Raw genomic sequence first — 21,074 nt, 5'->3', positions numbered from 1 at the left:
CAGAGACCTCATCCAAAGCAAACCCCATTCATTCTGACCTAAGAGCCATGGTTCCATCTCAGTCTATTCTTCACATCAGCTCTATCTGGAAGTAGCTGATATTATTGTGAGATGGGTACCTCCGCCTTCACGGTAGTAGGGGTTACAGATATCTAATATTGCTTATATATACACCTAGTATAGGACCTCATGGTCTGGTCTCCTTAGGACCTACTCTACAGTATCAATCCAATGTACAGTAACCCAGACCACTAACTCTATATCTGTGGTATGTTCTCATACTAGTTGATTTCTAATTGAACATAGGATTGGTTTCTGGACAGCTATGGACAATTTCTTCTTCCATCCTGTTTTATGGTTTAATAAATGAGAACATAACTACCAGTTTAGCACTCACCTGATATTTCTGACTGAGGGACTCCATTTAGGCTGAAGCCTTTGGCATTATACACCTGTCTCACCGCTTCACAGCTCTTGGCTTTGTTCCCCATGTCTCCAGCTGCCCAATGCACAAAGAAGACAATTCCAAGATGCCACCAGGGATACCTACAGGGCCACTCCATGTCCTCAGTGGATGGGATACGCTGAGAGGCCAAGAAATAAACTTGTGGAAATGAAAAATAGTGACCACCGGCAAGGGAAACAACATGCACAGTTCACCAGGCAAAAAAGCCCTTGAGATCTTGTCCTGAATGGCTGAGGGCACCTCACAGTAAGAAGCCCAAGCACCAGCTAGCACATCATGTATGAGGCTGCTGAGCATCCATATGACAAGAGGGGCACAGGGGAGCCCCAAGACATGAAGAAGGCAGGGGAGCTGTTAGAGGGCATGTCCAGGATGTGGATGCTTCTACATGGAGATAGTGAGGCAGTGGGTGGCAGTGCACTGGAGCCAGGCAGCTGCAGTCACTACAGGCAGGAGGATGCTCAGCCTGGTGGGGTGTAGTCCTTTATGGGGAGGAACGTAGCAGAGTCAAGAATTCCTAGAGCTCAGCAGGGCTCTCCCAGGACAGTGACATCCAGCTCCAGGGGCCACGGTGGTATCACATCACCTACAGAAGAGCTGGCTCACTGCAGCGGTCACTGTGCGGAGTCCTCCCACATGGTGTCCCTCAGCAAGTCCCTTCTTGTAAGGTGTCACACCAGGTCTGCAGCGACGTCCGGAGAAGTCTCCACACTGATGGCTTAGATGCTACAGCCGCCGCCGAGGACGATGCTGACGGTCCGCTCCCCTCCACACACTGAGCCGCCGCTCGGCGCTGCACGAGCACATTGAGGAGGAGCAGCCAATCAGAGGCGGCGGCACATCCCGGCCTGCTGTCATGTCCTGTACATGCTGGGTGGTGGTGGGAGAGCCGGGCGAGGGGTGGGAGCAGAGGATGTCAGGTGTGTAATATCACCCTGTGTTATGTGTGTATCACCCTGTATTGTGTGTATCACCCTGTATTATGTGTGTGTATATCACCCTGTATTATGTGTGTGTGTGTGTGTATATCACCCTGTATTGTGTGTATCACCCTGTATTATGTGTGTGTGTGTGTATATCACCCTGTATTATGTGTGTATATCACCCTGTATTATGTGTGTGTGTGTGTGTATATCACCCTGTATTATGTGTGTGTATATCACCCTGTGTTATCTGTGTGTGTGTATCACCCTGTATTATGTGTGTGTGTGTGTGTGTATATCACCCTGTATTATGTGTGTATCACCCTGTGTTATGTGTGTGTGTGTGTATATCACCCTGTATTATGTGTGTGTGTGTGTGTATATCACCTGTATTGTGTGTATCACCCTGTATTATGTGTGTGTATATCACCCTGTGTTATGTGTATGTGTGTATATCACCCTGTATTATGTGTGTGTATATCACCCTGTGTTATGTGTATGTGTGTATATCACCCTGTGTTATATGTGTGTATATCACCCTGTGTTGTGTGTGTGTATCACCCTGTGTTATGTGTATGTGTGTATATCACCCTGTGTTATATGTGTGTATATCACCCGGTATTATGTGTGTGTATATCACCCCTGTGTTATGTGTATGTGTGTATATCACCCTGTATTATGTGTGTGTATATCACCTGTATTATGTGTGTGTATATCACCCTGTGTTATGTGTATGTGTGTATATCACCCTGTGTTATGTGTGTGTGTATCACCCTGTGTTATGTGTATGTGTGTATATCACCCTGTGTTATATGTGTGTATATCACCCTGTATTATGTGTGTGTATATCACCCGGTATTATGTGTGTGTGTATCACCCTGTGTTATGTGTATGTGTGTATATCACCCTGTGTTATATGTGTGTATATCACCCTGTGTTATGTGTATGTGTGTATATCACCCTGTATTATGTGTGTGTATATCACCCTGTGTTATATGTGTGTATATCACCCTGTGTTATGTGTATGTGTGTATATCACCCTGTGTTATATGTGTGTATATCACCCTGTGTTATATGTGTGTATATCACCCTGTGTTATATGTGTGTATATCACCCTGTGTTATATGTGTGTATATCACCCGGTATTATGTGTGTGTGTATCACCCTGTATTGTGTGTGTATATCACCCTGTATTATCTGTGTATATCACCCTGTACCGTGTGTTATCTGTGTGTAATATCACACTGTACCGGGTATTATCTGTGTGTAATATCACACTGTACCGGGTATTATCTGTGTGTAATATCACACTGTACAGATGACCTGTAGCAATTACACTATTAAGCTGAATACGGTACATGTGTCTGTGCAAGGCCGCCTTCACTCCTAAACCTGGGGGGCATAACCCCTAACAACAGCTCAGACCACACTGTGTATCAGCAATGTGTAGCTCCGGTATAGTATCACTAACGAGAAGGGGTGGGCGATATGGCCCAAAATCTATATTGCAATATAATTTGAAGCATGTGCAATATGTGATATATATCGCAATATAGTATTTTCTTCTGTATGTATACAACAAATACAAATTACAAAACTGCCATAAGACATGTCCCCCAGAGCCAATGCCAATATCCCCAAGCCCCATGGCATTTGCCATCATCTGCCATCAGACATGTCCTTGTCCCCCAGTGCCATCAGCCCCAAGCCCCATGGCATTTGCCATCATCTGCCATATGTCCCAGAAGAGCCAGTGCCATCAGCCCCATGGCCATCCTTTGCAAATAGATCCCCCCCCCCCCCAATCCTGCAGCCCCCCTTTCCCCCAGAAGAATCGTTATACTTACCTTTCCTGCAGGGTGCTCGGCGAGTCGGCAGTCCACAGGTGTTGTCGCATCTTCCTCCCAGCATGCATTGCAGGACCTGACGTCACACACAGTGTCAGCCAGCGGTCAGTGTCAGCAACTACAGTACAGCGCGGTGCAGAGTCGGGAGCCGGAGCCACGGCGGTGAGAAGGTTCGGATTCGTCTATTCACTACTGCTCCTGGTCATATCGCGGTCCGGCGATATATGCAATATGGACAAAATCTGTATGGTTGCACAGATTTATTTTTGTCCATATCGCATATATCGCCCACCCCTACTAACGAGGATCAACGGTAGCGGGGTGGGGGTGGAGTATACCTAGTGGTATTAGGCAGATCATCCAGTAGATCCCTAATTCACCAGCTCCCCTGCTCTCTTAAACCACTGACCTTATTACTAACTTATATTAAAAACTGACTGACGCTATCTAGTGTAGCTCAATTACGTCTGCTGACACTGGCTGTAGCTCCACACTGGCTCCACGCGTTTCTAGTGTCCTGACCTCCTCAGGAGCCTCATTACTACTCATTCCAGTATTAGTGATTATAGAACAGACAAACAAACATATAGCGAGCGCGCCACCTCTCACATGTGGCAGCGGACCCGGCACTGGTGCGGCCGTAAAGCGGCCGCCGAACTCTGAATCCTTCAACAAGGTAACTCCTCCCCCTGGAGGCCGGCCCATCCAATCAGCTGATAGCAGCTCGGGAGACAGGAGCGCCCGCGGAGACACTCCCCTGGGCAGACGTCAGCTGCACGTCATGGAGGCCGGTCTTATGTGTGTAGGTATCGTACCTATTTATTGCAGGAATTATATGGCGAATTGTCATATCTGTAAGGTGGTCCCAAGCAGTGGGGGCAATATGAACACCAGGCATGTGAAACAGAATACATTATACTCAATGACCCCTAATAAGTCGACCATATCAATACCAGCTGGCCATAGAGATAGTGTATTTGTTATCAAAAAGATAATCAACCATAGAAGTTAAGTTTATGGCCAAGCACAACAAAAAAATCACCTAACTGCCCTAAAGCATTCATGGGCTGTCATCCAACTGTCCCCAGAGCAAGATGACTATCCACCTATTAAGACATCACAGAAAACAACTATATGAGATGTAATCATTCAGATGATCTGGGCGTACTGTACCCAGACGGAAGGTCCATTAAGCCTCTTTCTGGAGCAGACGTTTGTCCTTATCTCCACCTCTGGGTGATGCTCTGACCACTTCAACGCCCTGGAAGCTAATGGAGGCTGTACCGTCAGGATGGCATTCAGACATATGGCGCTCAATAGGGGTATCTGCTTTTTTGTGAATATCTCCAAAATGCTCCCCTATACGCCACCTGAACTCTCTCAGCGTCTTGCCTACATATTGCATACCACATGTACAGGTCACCAGTACACCAGTCCCATGGTCTGACAGTTAATGAAACTTCTGATGTCATAGGACCGGCCTGTGGATGGACGAACAAGTAAATATGCTACCTTTTTTGATGGAACTGCAGGCAATGCACTTTCCACATCTAAACGTGCCTTTTAGCGGATTTTGTAACCAGTTACTTGTGGCCACAGGCGGTTGGAAGAAACTGTGCACAAGGCAATCTCTAATATTACGGCCTCGTCGATATGTAATGATTGGTCTCTCTCCAACCAGATGTCTCACATCCGGTTCAGCACGCAAGATGCCACAAAATTCTGATAGCACTCCCCTCACAGCTTCATGGGAATTATCAAAGTTGCTAATGATGCGAATTTGTTCCGTTGGTTCCTCCCTTACACGCAGGTTTAATAGGGATTATAGGGATAATATCCTGACTAAGGGCATAATGATATGCTCGTTTAAGAACTTTGTCAGGATAGCCCTGAGATAAAAACCTCTGTAAATCCGCGGCCGCCTTCTGAAAGTCCCGTAGGGTTGAGCAGTTGCATCTTAGTCTCAAATACTGACTCTTGGGAATACCACGTCTTCGGGGTTTGACAACTCTTGCAACCCAAAAGTCTGTTGGTGGTTGTCTTTTTTTGGAATAATTTCGTGCTGAGACTACCATCCTCTCTCCTATAGATGGTCAGGTCTAAAAATGTAATGCTCAACGGGTGGGTCTCATATGTGAAAAAAAGGCCCCAATCGTTAACATTAAGTTTGGCCACAAAACATGCAAATGTACCACTGTCCCCCTTCCAGAGAATGAACATGTCATCAATGTATCTAATCCAGTAAACAATTGACTACGCTTCTTCCCTGAATGCCTCTCCAGTAACAATCTCACGTTCCCACCTGCCTAGATATATATTGGTGAACGTGTGGGCACACGGGCTCCCCATGGCCATGCCCTTTGTTTGCAGGTAAAACTTATTATTGAAGAGGAACGTATTATGCTCCAAATAAATGACATCAGTTGGAGCACAAATGTATTGTGGTTATGGAGGTGGGTACCTCGTTGAGAAAGAGCATTTGCCACTGTCTCGCATCCCTTATCATGGGGAATAGAGCTATACAGTGCCTCTACGTCCAGGCTTGCTAATAGCATGTCATCTTCCATCTGGATGCCCTCAATACGTTTGATGACATCCGATGAATCCCTGGCGTAGGAAAGCAAGGCAGTGACGAATGGTCTTAGTATCTGGTCCACATATGTTCTGATTGGGTGCGTCAGGCTGTTCGTACCTGACACAATAGGTCTTCCCTTGAGTGGGTTGAGACCCTTGTGAATTTTAGGGAGCCCATAAAAGTAGGCCATTTGCGCATTTTTGGGCAATAAGAAGTCAAACTCTGATCTACTTATAAGTCTGAGTTCAAGGACCCGTGATAAAATAGTCTGCAGCTCATGACGATGTGCTACCATTGGGTTGGATGAAAGAACTGCATAACATTGTCGATCATCCAAAATCCTCATGCACATATCCGTGTATTGCTGACAGTCTAGAATTACGATATTCCCTTCCTAGTCAGAAGGTTTTATAACAATCGAAGATTCTGACTCTAAAGACCTCAGCACTGTCATTTCTGCCCTAGTCATGTCCCTCCAGTTTCTTTAGCTGGTCCTTCAAAAAAATGTCACATGGTGTATAATCACCTAAGGGCAAGTTTTTGAGGATGGAAGTTTCAAGTTCGTGAATGGACCTTGCCCTAAACCTCTATTCCCCTCTTCCCAAAGATCCACCAGTATTTGAACATCTGGCAGCTCTTCAGTGTCAATGCCCAACGCCTCACATAGTGCTCTATCATGTGTGATGAAAAATTTCCTCCACTTTAGCTTGCGTATGAATAAGTGGAAGTCCCTAACCCAATCAAATACAACATTAAATGCATTTGTGGGAACAAACGACAAGCCCTTCTTGAGGAGACTCATCACATCACTGTTGAGGGATTCTTGGACAAATTAATGATCTTCATTTTATCAGAAGGGAACCCCCTCTTATGTTGAGGTGCTATTTTATATGTCTCTCAAGAGGTAATCGGACATAGGTTGGTCTCTCCCTAAAAAATTTCCCCTGTTGCATGGGCCTCTTGCACGTCTGCCTCTGTTGTAAGTCCTACCTCTGGATGGGGCTGGTTGATTTGGCAAAATGGTTGTGCTTTGTTGAAACCTCAATCAGACTCACCCTCTGAAGATTAGTGCTCAGTCTCTAATTAAAGCGCCTTACTTTGTTTTTGACTGTAGTCAAATATATGTCCCTCTTTAAAATTGGTGGAATCCCTGACAAATTGAAAATGTTTTCGCTCCTTTATTTGAGCCGTAAATCTCTCCACTGTTTGTTGGAGTGTTTGTTCTTTCCTCGGAAATTCGGGATTGCTCGCAAATTATTTTATACCTTCAATCTGTTCCCTCAAAGCGATAGTATTTTTGCCGTACACTATGCGCTCCTCTTCTAGCATTAGGAACATTAGATGTAAAGAGGAGTCAATCAATTCCTTTTCCCACTTTTTGAGGAACTCAGTGGAACGAATGTGGACTAAAGGTACCAATGGAATTTTGAGACCGCGAGGTACAATCCCGAGCTTTATATATGTTTCCAATGTCTTGATTTCCCACCATCCTCTAATGTTATCTTTATATGTGTTAGTTAGTTGTTTAAAGGAACCATTAATACTCGGCGCTCGAGATTCCACTGGTAGATTTGCCTCTGAAAACACTAGCCTGGCTTCATCTGCCCAACCTGTTGTATTAACACCACCTGACAAAAATCCTGCCATTCCTGTGTACAATTCTTTTTAGATAAGTATCACCGTAATTACTAATGGATATTCACAATGACATCACCACCAATTCCAGATCACCGTGTTTAACCCCTTAAGGACCAGGCCACTTTGTTTTTTCGTCACATATTGTACTTCATGACACTGGTAAAATAGAGTCATTAATTTTTTTTTATTTATAAAAAAATACCAAATTTACAAAGTATTTAGAAAAAATAGCAAATTTCCAAGTTTAAATTTCTCTACTTCTATAATACATAGTAATACCTCCAAAAATAGTTATTACTTTACATTCCCCCTTCATGTCTACTTCATGTTGGATCATTTTGGGAATACCATTTTATTTTTGGGGGATGTTGCAAGGCTTAGAAGTTTAGAAGCAATCTTGAAATTAGAATTTCAAACCCACTTTTTAATGACCAGTTCACATCTGAAGTCACTTTGTGAGGCTTTACATAATAGAAACCACCCAAAAATGATCCCATTCTAGAAACTACACCCCTCAAGTTATTCAAAATTGATTTTACAAACATCGTTAACCCTTTAGGTGTTCCACAAGAGTTAATGGCAAATGGAGATAAATTTCAGAATTTCGATTTTGAATACCTTGAGGGGTGTAGCTTCTTAGATGGGGTCACTTTTATGAAGTTTCTACTCTAGGGTGCATCAGGGGTTCTTCAAATGGGACATGGTGCCAAAAAAAAAGACCATCAAAATCTGCCTTCCGGAAACCATATGGCGTTCCTTTCCTTCTGCCCCCTGCCGTTTGGTCATACAGCAGTTTACGACCACTCTGTTCCGATCCCTGCGCAGCGGTGATCGTAAATACACATGACGTATCGGTACGTCATGTGACCTTAAGTACCAGGGCATCATGACGTAACAGGTTAAAGGGACGCTAAAATAAAATAACAAACCAACTTTATTATGTTATTTACTTAAAATAGGAAAAAACTTACACAAGGATAATTGTAATCCAATACTGTACCTAGGAGCTATGAAAGTGCAATTACACTATTAAGCTGAATACATGTGTCTGTGCAAGGCCGCCTTCACTTCTAAACCTGTTGCTGGGGGGCGTAACCCCCTAAAAACAGCTCAGACCACACTGTGTATCAGCAATGTATAGCTCCGGTATAGTATCACTAACGAGGATCAATAGTAGCGGGATGGGGTATATCTAGTGGTATTAAGCAGATCACCAGCTCCCCTGCTCTCTTACACCACTGACCTTATTACTAAGGCTGAGTTCACATGGGCTTTCCCTGCGAGTGCGAAGCGTTTTAATGCGTTTTGCACGTGCGTGAGAAAAATCTGCATGTTTGGTACCCAGACTAGAACTTCTTCACAGAAGTTCGGGTTTGGGTTAGGTGTTGTGTAGATTTTATTATTTTCCCTTATAACATGGTTATAAGCAGGGCTTTTTTTCTGGCGGAACGCACCGGAACGGCGTTCCGCCACCTTTTGACATCGCAGCCTGCCATGCTCCAGCATCGCAGGCTGCGATGTATCAGTGGGGAGGGACTGGGAGGAGGAGCTGGGGGCCGGTGCGTTCACTGTGCTCCGGCCCCGCCGCTCCAGTACAGTTATAAAATGTGTAATTAAATTAATAATGATTCATGCTGCCCCCTCTGTAGTATAACATTCAATATATTGTACTCACAGGGCTACTGTTATATCGTAATGCAGGCCGGCCGGGCAGACGAGCGGCAGCGTGACTGACTGACGTCATGTGGCTGCACCGCCTACTTTATGAATGAAGCAGGCGGTGCAGGCACGTGACGTCAGTTAGTGACTCTGCCGCTCGTCTGCCCGGCCGGCCTGCATTACAATATAACAGTGGCCCTGTGAGTACAATATATTGAATGTTATACTACAGAGGGGGCAGCATGAATCATTATTAATTTAATTACACATTTTTATAACTGTACTGGAGCGGCAATGAGGGGTCTGTGGATGACACTGTTATGGGGTGGGGGGGTCTGTGGATGACACTGTTATGGGGTGGGGGGGTCTGTGGATGGCACTGTTATGGGGTGGGGGGTCTGTGGATGGCACTGTTATGGGGTGGGGGGGGTCTGTGGATGGCACTGTTATGGGGTGGGGGGGTCTGTGGATGGCACTGTTATAGGATGGGGGGGTCTGTGGATGGCACTGTTATGGGGTGGGGGGGTCTGTGGATGGCACTGTTATGGGGTGGGGGGTCTGTGGATGGCACTGTTATGGGGTGGGGGGGGGGTCTGTGGATGGCACTGTTATAGGATGGGGGATCTGTGGATGCCATCCACAGATCCTCCACCCCATAACAGTGCCATCCCCAGATCCCTCATTAACAGTGCCATTCCCAGATCCCCCATTAACAGTGCCATCCCCAGATCCCCCATTAACAGTGCAGTCCCCATCTGGGGGGTTTCTTTGCTGGGCTGGACTTTTATAGCCCCCCCAAATTTTACTTGCATCCCTGTTCTCTAAACGGGCGGTTTTAGGGGGCGGTCCTAGGGGTGGGTAGGGCCGTGGCCAGGGGAGGGGGGGGGAGTTCCACCACCTTTTCTCATGAGAAAAAAAGCCCTGGTTATAAGCCAAAATAATACAAAACAGGGATGGAGGGGTTAAAAAATAATAAACAATTTTAACTCACCCCATCCACTTGGTAACGTAGTGGATCTCCTCTTCTTTCTTCAGGACCTGGGTAAAGGACCTTTAATGATGTCCCTGCGCGCATCACATGGTCCATCACCATGGGATGAACCATGTGATGGATCGTGTGATGGACCATGTGATGAACGTAGTGACCTCATCAAAGGTCCTTTACCCAGGTCCTGAAGAAAGAAGAGATCTGCTACGCGACCAAATGGATGGGTTGAGTTAAATTAGTTTATTATTTTTTAACCCCTCCACCCCTAATTTACTTAGCATTCTGTATTAAGAATGCTATTATTTTCCCTTATAGCCATGTTATAAGGGAAAATAATAAAGATCTGGTACCCATCCCGATCGTCTCCTTAGCAACCATGCATGAAAATCGCACCGTATCTGCACTTGCTTGCGGATGCTTGCGATTTTCACACAGCCCCATTCACTTCTATGGGGCCTGTGTTGCGTGAAAAATGCACAAGTGATGCATGAAAAGCACCGCTCATGTGCACAGCCCCATTGAAGTGAATGCGTCTGGATTCAGTGTGGGTGTAATGCATTCACCTCACGCATTGCACCCGCGCGGAATTCTTGCCCATGTGAAAGGGGCCTAAGAGCAGTGATGGTCAGTACCACTTTCCCAGTGTAGTGAAGACTGAAACCTCTCCTCAGATGTAGAAACATCCGAGGTGTAAAGCCAAGTGCGATACTTCACTCTGAAATATTTATTTGTAAAAACATTTGAGAGTTATCTTCATTTTCTTTCTTCTCATGCTTAAAGGGATTGTCTCATCTTACACATTGATGGCATATCGCTAGGATATGCCATCAATGTCATATATGGATCCGCTCCCCTCTCTAGCACAGGGCCCCCAAACGAAGGAGAGCACACTGTGCATGTATACCATGCTGTCTGTTCATCGCTATGGAACTTCCAAAAATAGCCAAGCGAGTGCACTTGGCTATCTTCGGAAGTCCTGTGGTGGTGATTGGAGAGCACACTGCGCAAGCCCGGTCACCGCTCTATTCACTACGATGGGACTGCCAGCAATAGCTGAGCCAGCGCTCGGCTACTTTTGGAACTCCCATAGCGGTGAACAGAGGTAAGCCGTGCATGCACAGCTGCTCTCCGTTCACTTCGGGGGCCGGTCTGGAGATAGGAGTGGAGTGGGTCCCAGAGGTGGGACCTGCAACTATCTGACATTGGTGGCATATCCTAGCGATATGCCATCAATGTGTAGGATGAGACACCCCCTTTAATATATCGCTACAGTCTTTGTATGGCTCCCTGATGCATCCCTAAATCATTTGCAGTTCTCCCAATAGACTTGGCATAGGCACTGATCAGCAGTGTGAGAATCATACTTCACAGACCGGACGTTTAGCGTTTCCCACTCCTGCACCACCTCCTAGTCTCATTCCCTTTCTGTTAGTGTCCCGCAAGGCTCTGTCCTAGGACCCCTGCTCTTCTCTATCTACACTTTTGGCCTGGGACATCTCATAGAGTCCCATGGCTTTCAGTATCACTCTTATGCTGACGACACACAAATCTACCTCTCTGGTTCAGATATCACCACCTTACTATCCAGAATCCCACAATGCCTATCTTCCATGGGTAAAACAGAATTCATCATCTTTCCCCCATCTTGCTCAATCCCCCCAACAGACCTATCTATATCACAATCAATGGCTGCACACTCTCCCCGGTCAACCAAGTCCGCTGCCTTGGAGTGACCTTGGATTCTGCCCTCTCCTTCCGACCGCACATCCAAACCCTTTCCACCACGTGCCGCCTCCAATTCAAAAACATCCGTGCTTTCCTTAACTTTGAATCTGCGAAAATGCTTGGACATGCCCTCATCATCTCCCACCTAGACTGCAACATTCTCCTCTGTGGCCTTCCATCTAGCACTCTCGCACCCCACTAATCTATCCTCAACTCTGCTGCCCGACTAATACACCTCCCACCCTAATACTCCTCTGCCTTTCCCCTGTGCCAATCCTTTCACTGGCTCCCCATTGCCCAGCGAATTCACTTCAAAGTACTAACAACTACATACAAGGCCGTCCTCAACCTGTCCCCTCCCTACATCTCTGAGCTACTTTCCCGATACATCCCCACACGCAATCTCTGATCTTCACAAGACCTTCTTCTCTCCTCTTATTACCTCTTCCCACAATCGCCTCCAAGATTTCTCCCGTACATCCCCCCACACTCTGGAACTCGCTACCCCAACATATCAGACTCTCGCCTACCGTGGAATCCTTCAAAAGAACCTGAAACCCACCTCTTCAGACAAGCCTACAACCAGTGACCCTGCTGCCTCTATACCGCCATGACCAGCTTCACCCTCTCCTACTGTGTCCTTCTCCCATGCCATGTAGATTGTAAGCCCTCACGGGCAGGGCCCTCTCTCCTTCTGTACCAGTCTGTAACTCGTCTTGTTTATGATTAGTGCAATTGTCTGTATTATGTATGTGCACCGCTTATCTTATATACAGCACCATGGAATGAATGGCGCTTTAATAATAAATAATAATAATCTGATGTTTTATATTACAAGCCTTGGTTTGCCTGCAGATATCATGGATTCTGGGATATTTTTATGCAAGTTCAGTATTTCTAACTATGTTCTAAAAAAGCATGCATGGCTAAAACCGATAAGGCAGCAAAAAATGAAGGACCCCTGCTGTCACAAGCAGTAAGACTGCTGACCTTCATCCTCAAGCGGTCACTGTCTATTACTGGGGAGATATAAATATATGAAGACAGAGATGTTTCCAGCAGACACTGGGCTCCATGTAAAGAAAAAAGTTTGCCCTCTGACCTGTTCACTCAGACTGTGACCTGGTCAAATCCTCCAATGGCCCCTGTACTCTGACCTCTTTTGTGTGTGGGGGTTAAATATTACAAATTTCTGGACATATCACTTTGTCAGTAAATAGTTAAGGGTTGTGGAGGAAAAGCTGAATGCCCATGAATATTCATCACTAAATATCTGTGTCAAGAGTGTTAAAATGTATTTCACAAACAGCTAAATCATTGCGTTTACCATATTTTCACGGCTTGGGATGTAATGTGTTTTGCAGATTTGTAAGACTGAATTATTATTTGCTATTTTGGAAAGATTTAGGGACAAGCAGAACAACAAGTCCCAGCATTCTATGCCAATTCACTGCAAATTGCGGATCCGCAAACATGGATGTTGGCCATGTGCGTTCCGCATTTTGCGGACCGCACCTGGCCGGCCCTATGATAGAAATGCTATTCTTATCCATGATTGCGGACAAGAATAGGACATGCTCTATCTTTTTTTGTGGGGCCGCGGAACGAAAATATGGATGCAGACAGCACACGGTGTGCTGTCTGCATCTTTTGCGGCCACATTGAAAATGCATGGGTCCGCACCCGTTCCGCAAAATTGCAGAACGGATGCGGATCGAGGAATACGGTCGTATGAATGTACCTTTAAAGAAATTTGGGCCTAATAAAAGTGACAATGAATTCCAGGGCATAGACAGATCTCCTAGGGCCCAATAGCATAACTTAGCATGGACCCCCTTGCCCGACTCACTTTCCCAGGATCTGTTTGTCAATCGCTCACAGGCAATGCAGAATGCAAAGTGAAACGACCCCGAATTTCAGATAATTTAAAGTAGGTTTTTTTTAATGAAATTTTATTTGTAAAAAATTTAAAGTCACCCTGTGTCTCACCCACTTTATCTGACTTCTCTGTGCGTCATAACAAGACTCATTCTGACCACCATAGTTTTAACAGTATTTACACCCGACAACCTGGAATAAATACATTAATAAATCTCCTGCTTCCCTTTTGTTACAAAGCTAGCTGCCTGCAGCCACCACTAGGGGGAGCTGTGTGCATAGGAGATTATGCAGTTACTATTGACTGAATTAGAAGCTGTAATAATCTCTTTCCCGAAGCTCCCCTAGTGGTGGTTGCATGAAAATGCAGTATTTTACATGAGGAAGAGAAGGAGTTCAGCACAGGGTCCCAAGACCACTGTAGCAGTCGTGTGATCTGCCTACATTGAGGGTACGCCATTTAATGAGTTAGCCATAGTAAAATGATTATCTAAAGTGCCAGGGGCAGCCATAGCCACTCGAAACAGCTTAGAGCGATCGTCCCTTCAAGAAAAGAAAAAATTCACATCATCTGGGGAACGAACAGAACATTTACACAGTGACTTCCTTTAAATCTTTTTAGCTGCAGTTCCATCAGTTTACCAGGCTCCTCTTCTATCATCCAAGATGGCATCACCATTTCTCAGACTGTGCTTTTGGTAGCCCAATACACTTCTTGCTTGCCCTCGGATTGGTCAGCACTGCTCATGTGAACAGCGCCGGCCAATCCAAGAGCAGGGCTGGACAAGCAGGAAGTGTCTTAGGCTACCGATACACAGTCTACATGGCGGTGCAGCCATCTTGGATGGCAGAAGAGGAGGTCAGAGTGCAAGTGTTCTGTTCATTTTTGCATTTTGTTTTCTTGAAGATCGCTTTAGCTCTTCCACTCTGCAGTACTGGATGCTCCCCCTCCACTTGATTGACAGGACCAGGCATCCAAAGCGTCCATGTGTGGTCTTCTTTGTGGCAGGGCCAGGACAATCAAGAGTATTGTGCATGCACCAAGGGTTATACTGTGCAAATGGAGGGTTACAGGGCCAGATGGCATGATGCTTTGGATGCTCAGCCCTGTGAGTGAAATGGAGGTAGAAGTTTCTAGCTCTGCACAGCGGAGGAGCTAATGTGCACCAAGTAGCTAGGGCCTGTCTTTGGTGCACTTTAGGCCTGATTTGGATAATTTTCAAACAGTACATTTCTCCATAATGCTGCAGTGGATCTGAAGGAAGAAGCTGGGGTAAACCTACCAGGCTTTGTGTCTGGTTTAATAAGGTTAATCCTGGTAATAGAGGATATGGCTAAACAGCGATTTTGGATGTAGGAATAAGTGGGGTTGCAGCGACAGAGGAATCTGGATCTTCATAGGAACGTTAGACTAAGCTAAGAGAAGGCTGTGGCGCCTACTGGTGCCTTTTTCAAACAGCTAAATCGGGCGTGGGTCCTGGTGTTGGACCCTCCCATCAGATACTGATGGCCTATCCTGGGACTGGTCATTAGAAGAAAAGTCTCAGAAAACCCTTTTAAAGAGAACCTGTCATCAACTTTACGCTGACCTCACTGAGGTGACAGACATGCTGATGTCAGCCGGTGTGTCACTCATGAGCTAAAAGTAAGTGGTTGCTGATAACCAGCTTTATAATCATTGCAGCCCGGGCCTGGAAAAGAGTCCCGGCCACCTGAGTAGAGTCCTGGTTATTCCTAATCTCCTGCTCTCCTGCCATCTGCTGATGACTGGCAGTTCTCTCTAGAGAGAAAGGAGACAACTAGGTAGAAGCCTGTCAGTCATCAGCAGGTGGGCAGGAGAGCAGGAATTTTGTATAACCAGGACTCTTCTCAGGTGGATGTGACTACTTTTCCAAGGCCCAGTCTGCAATGATTGTGATGTTGGTTCTCGGCAACCACTTAATTTTAACTTTTAAATGACAGACCGCTGAAATCAACTCACCTGTCTCTACTGTATACTGCAGTTAGTACGGGCTGCATAAAGGTGATGACAGGTTCCCTTTAATGGCTGCTAGGCATCTTCAGTATCGCGTGGCCATTAATAATACAGACCCACGGAACATTGTGTTCTGATTAGTTTAATTAGAGGCAGCTGCGGCCCGTTTGCAGTGGTACTCGACCGCAGCACAGCGGTGGCATACCAGCCTCATGACTACGCCATGTGGTTGTGCCCTTACTTATGTTCTTGCTATTGGAAACCAACAACAAGCTTTACATAACTCTACTACACACTTAGGCCACCTAAAAAAACGCAGCAAAGTGTATGAGATTACACAAATCTTATGTACACGTTGCATTTTTTTTTCATGTGGAAATTGACCTGCATTGCAGTCTTCAAATTTATTAGCATGTCAGTTTTGTTTGCAGGTTTAGCGACAGATTTCACCCCTTTTCAATTAGACATTGTAGATTTTAGTGCAGATATCCTGCAGAAACGCACACAAATCCGCAAGGAAAGTCTTATGTGCATTCACCCGCACTCCTGTGCATGAGCCCTAAGAGTTTATCTGAGCTCCTTTATAACAGCAATAGGCCTCCTTCACACGAACGTCTGTCCCCCTGGCCGTGCTGCGAACAGCAAATTGTGGTCCGCAATGCATGGGCACCGACCGTGGGCCAGCCGCATGCGGATCACGGACCCATTCACTTGAATGGGGTCCGCGATCCATCCGTTCCACAAAAAGATAGAACAAGTTCTATCTTTTTGCGGAACGGAACCCCATGGAAGTACTCTATAGTGCTTCCCATCGGTGGTTCCGTTCCGCACTGCATTCAAGTGAATGGATCCGCATCCGTGATGCGGAATGCACACGGCTTGTGCCCGCAATATGGCCACGGGGGACACACGGCCGTGTAAAAAAGGCCTTAGGCCCCTTTCACACGGGCGAGATTTCCGCGCGGGTGCAATGCGTGAGGTGAACGTATTGCACCCGCACTGAATCTGGACCCTTTCATTTCTATGGGGCTGTGCACATGAGCGGTGATTTTCACACATCACTTGTGCGTTGCGTGAAAATCGCAGCATGTTCTATATTGTGCGTTTTTCACGCAATGCAAGCCCCATAGAAGTAAATGGGGCTGCGTGAAAATCGCAAGCATCCGCAAGCAAGTGTGGATTTGATAGAATTCTTAATACAGAATGCATAGTCAAATAGGGCTGGAGGGGTTAAAATAATAATAATAATTTAACTCACCTTAATCCACTTGCTCGCGCAGCCCGGCTTCTCTTTTGTCTTCATCTTTTCTGTGCACAGGAAAAGGACCTTTGATGAAGTCACTGCGCTCATCACATGGTCCATCACACGATCAATCACATGGTAAAAAAAATACCATGTGATGGACCATGTGATGAGCACAGCGACATCATCAATGGACCTTTTCCTGGGCACAGCAAAGATGAAGACAGAAGAGAAGCCGGGCTGCGCGAGCAAGTGGATAAAGGTGAGTTAAATTATTTTTTTATTTTTTTTAACCCCTCCAGCCCTATTGTACTATGCATTCTGTATTAAGAATGCTATTATTTTCCCTTATAACCATGTTATAAGAGAAAATAATACAATCTAGACAACACCTAACCCAAAGGTTTGGGTACCAAACATGCCGATTTTTCTCACGCGCGTGCAAAACGCATTGCAATGTTTTGCACTCGCGCAGAAAAATCGTGCATGTTCCCGCAACGCACCCGCTTCTTTTCCCGCAACACCCGTGTGAAACCAGCCTTAGGCATCATGCACACTTTGTACTATTACGAGCACATTTGCAGCTCAGATTTGCATGCATGTAGCAGATAAGATTAATCCTCATGTGCACATTGTAAACCTGTTCCGCGTGTAAAATGACCTTCGGTGCAAATTTTTAAATCTACAGCATGTCAATTGTTTCTGCACATTTTTATTGTGAATTTTACCCTTTGCAAATGCATACGGTAAAATCTGGGGCAAATCCGCATGTAACACGTAGGTTTTGCCATGGATTTTTGTAGAAATGCATCAAAATCAGAATGCAAATCCACATGGAAAATTTGGTACAATAGCATGTGCACGTAGCCTTAGGCTGGGTTCACACCTGAGCGTTTTACAGCGCGTTCAAACGCACTGTAAAACGCTCAACACATGAAAACCAATGCTTCCCTATGGGAATGGTTCTCACCTGGGCGTTTTACAGCGCGTACGATCGCGCTGTAAAACGCCCGACGCATAATCAAGTACTTGAGCTTCTTTGGGGCGTTTTGACGCGCGTTTGTGGCCATAGGACACTGCAGTCAATCACACAAACGCGCGTCAAACGCGCGTTTACTATTACAAAAAACGCGCATAAAAACGCGCGACAAAAACGCGCGTAAAACGCGCGTTTGAGAAACGCTCAGGTGTGAACCCAGGGTTAGGGTAGGTTAAAGGGTTGTCTGACTTCAGCGAATGGCATTTATCAAAGTTAACCCTTTCAGGACCGGGCCATTTTTCACCTTTTTACCCTGGCCATTTTTAGCAAATCTGATATGTGTCACTTTATGTGGTAATAACTTCAAAACACTTTTACTTATCCAAGCCATTCTGAGATTGTTTTATCCTCACATATTGTACTTCGTGACAGTGGTAAAATTGAGTTAATTAAATTTCATTTTTATTTATAAAAAACCCACAAAATTTACCAAAATTTTGAAAATTAGCAAATTTCTATTTCTCACTTTTATAATAGATAGTAATACCTCCAAAATAGTATTACTTTACATTCCCCATATGTCTACTTCATGTTTGGATCATTTAGAAAATGCAATTTTTCACTTTCAGAAGGGGAAACAGGACAAAATGCCCACACATTTTGTTCCCCATTTCCCTCCCGAAACACCCCATATGTTCTAAAAAATGATGTCTGGATGCATGGCAGGGTTCAAAAGGGAAGTAGCGCAATAAGGCTTTTGGAGGACAAATTTTGCAGGATTGGCTTTTTGGGAGCTATGTCTTATATGAGACACCCTGAGGTACCCCTAGAGTGGTACCCCAAAAAGTGACCCCATTCTGGAAACTACACCCCCTCAAGGAATATTTCAAGATGTGTAGTTAGAATTTTGTCCGCAAAGGTGATTCATGGAATTGGCTGTGAAAATGAAAAATTTACAATTTTATTTCCAGAAAAATTCCAAATTTTTTATTTTCACAAGGGGGAAACTGGAAAAAATGCACCCCCTAATTTATTGCCTATTTTCTCTTGATTACAGCAATACCCATATGTGCTTGTATACTGCTATATGGGTGTACCACAGGGGTCAGAAGGAAAGGAGCACCAAATGGCTTCTGGAAGGCAGAGTTCACTGGAATAATTGACAGGCGCCATCTGCAATTGAACACACCCTGAGGTCCCTATGAGTGGAAACCCCCAAAAAGTGACCCCATTCCGGAAACTACACCTCTCAAGAAAACATTTCACAGAATTAGGAAACACTTGGCTGTGAAAATGAAATTTTTTATTTTTTTTCCAGAAAAAGTTGCTTTACACCCACATTTTTCACTTTCACAAGGGGTAACAGGACAAAGAGCACCCCGCATTTTGTTCACCATTTCCCTCTGAATATGCCAACACCCTATATGTGCTCAAAAACTGATGTATGGGCGCACAGCAGGCTTCAGAGTGGAAGGAACACCATATGGCGTTAGGAGAGTGGATTTAGCTGGAATGGTAATTGGGAGCTATGTCGCAAGTGAAGACACCCTGAGGTGGCCCCTAAAGTGGAAACCCCCCAAAAGTGACCCCATTCCAGAAACTATATCCCTCAAGGAATATTTCAAGGTGAGTAGTGAGCACTTTGACCCATCGGGCGTTTCACAGAATTAGGAAACGCTTGGCTGTGAAAATGAAAAATTAATTTTTTTTCCAGAAAAAGTTGCTTTACACCCACATTTTTCACTTTCACAAGGGCTAACAGGACTAAATTCACCCCACTTTGTTCTCCATTTCCCCCCGAATAAGCCAACACCCCATATGTGCTCAAATAATGATGTATTGGCGCATGGCAGGGCTCTAGAGTCAAACTCTAAACTTTAAATATGAATTTTGCTAACAGGCCTGAATTGCCAGACATGGATTCTAGGTGCCATAATGCATTAAATAAATTCCTGAGGTCCCCGAAATGAAAAACCCCATTAAGTGACCCCATTTTGGAAAGAGTACCCCTGTACGAACATTTTAAGTGGTAGAAATAAGTGTCTCACAGAAGACAGAAATACTTGTGAAGGCATTTCAAACCACATATTCGTGAAAAATAAATAATTTCTAGCAGACCCCATTTTTACTTTTATTTTTTCCCACAAGGGGTTAAAGGAGAAAATGTACCCAATGTTGTGTTCCCCATTTTCTCCCCATTCAGGAAACACCCCATATGTGTTTGTAGCCTGCTGTACGGGCACACAGCAGGGCTCTAGAGACAAAGTGCAAAATATGTTTTTTGCAGGCCTGAATAAACAGACATGGATTTTAGCTACCATGTTGTATTAAAAAAATTCCTGAGGTCCCCAGAAATGAAAAACCCCAAGTGACCCCATTTCGGAAAGAGCACCCCCTGTATGAACATTTTAAAGGGTTGAAAAGGGTACTTTTGACCTAATAGGTGTTTCACAGAAATGAATATGTAGTGGTTGATGAAAAGTGGATCTGTAAGCTATGCGGCTAAATCAGAGATATAAGGTGGTAAAACTACAGGGTACATCATGGATGAAATTAAATTAATACTCCATGGATGTACTATGTTACTATGTATGTTACTATGTGTGGTAGATTCTGAAACAATCCTGCATGCACAGGCCAGTTTTTCAGGGCAGGGTTCACAGTGGTAGATGGTGTCTTTCCTTAGGCTAGGTCTACACGACGACATTTTGTCGCACCAATGTCACGCGACAATATTATAATGATAGTCTATAGTGTCGCACTGCGACATGTGACATGCTGCGACACGACAGTCGCAACAAATTCTTTCAAAATGGATTTTTCTGCGACTATCGCAGTCGCAGCATGTCGCAGTGCAACACCATAGACTATCATTATAAATATTGTCGCGCGACATTGGTGCGACATCATCGTCGTGTAGACCTTGTCTCACCCCCCTTTTGGAACAGACCTTGCATCTTTTTTGGGTCCTTCCCTTCCTTGCTGTCTGCGGGACTTGACCTGGAAAATGTTGCCCTGGTACAACACAGGCACCGTAACTTCCTGAAGTACTGGGACCCTCCCAGTCCTGAGTTTGGAAAATTAGGGCCCTGATTACCATCTCTTGGAACTGAAGGAAAGTGGCCTGCAGAATGAAATAGCACGTACGCATTGCACATTGCCATCTGTACAATGTGTA

The 21,074-nt window shown here is 45.0% G+C and overlaps 2 protein-coding genes across 2 annotated transcripts in view; both read right to left on the bottom strand.

Annotated features, from left to right (window-relative positions):
* The window catches only part of GPC1 (glypican 1), a 73,719-nt gene extending 72,481 nt beyond the window's left edge, over nt 1-1,238 (bottom strand). The window contains 1 exon segment of the mRNA XM_044289526.1: nt 398-1,238. Coding sequence (XP_044145461.1) covers nt 398-563 — 166 coding nt within the window. The 5' untranslated portion in view covers nt 564-1,238.
* A 3,058-nt stretch (nt 1,239-4,296) lies between these two features.
* LOC122935252 (glypican-1-like) overlaps nt 4,297-21,074 on the bottom strand; it is an 81,295-nt gene continuing 64,517 nt past the window's right edge. Inside the window, exon 8 of the mRNA XM_044291014.1 lies at nt 4,297-4,342. Coding sequence (XP_044146949.1) covers nt 4,297-4,342 — 46 coding nt within the window. The remainder of the gene's footprint in view (nt 4,343-21,074) is intronic.

The sequence above is a fragment of the Bufo gargarizans genome, chromosome 4 (assembly GCF_014858855.1).
Source record: "Bufo gargarizans isolate SCDJY-AF-19 chromosome 4, ASM1485885v1, whole genome shotgun sequence".
NCBI lineage: Eukaryota > Metazoa > Chordata > Amphibia > Anura > Bufonidae > Bufo > Bufo gargarizans.
This window is presented reverse-complemented; position numbering and strand designations above follow the sequence as displayed.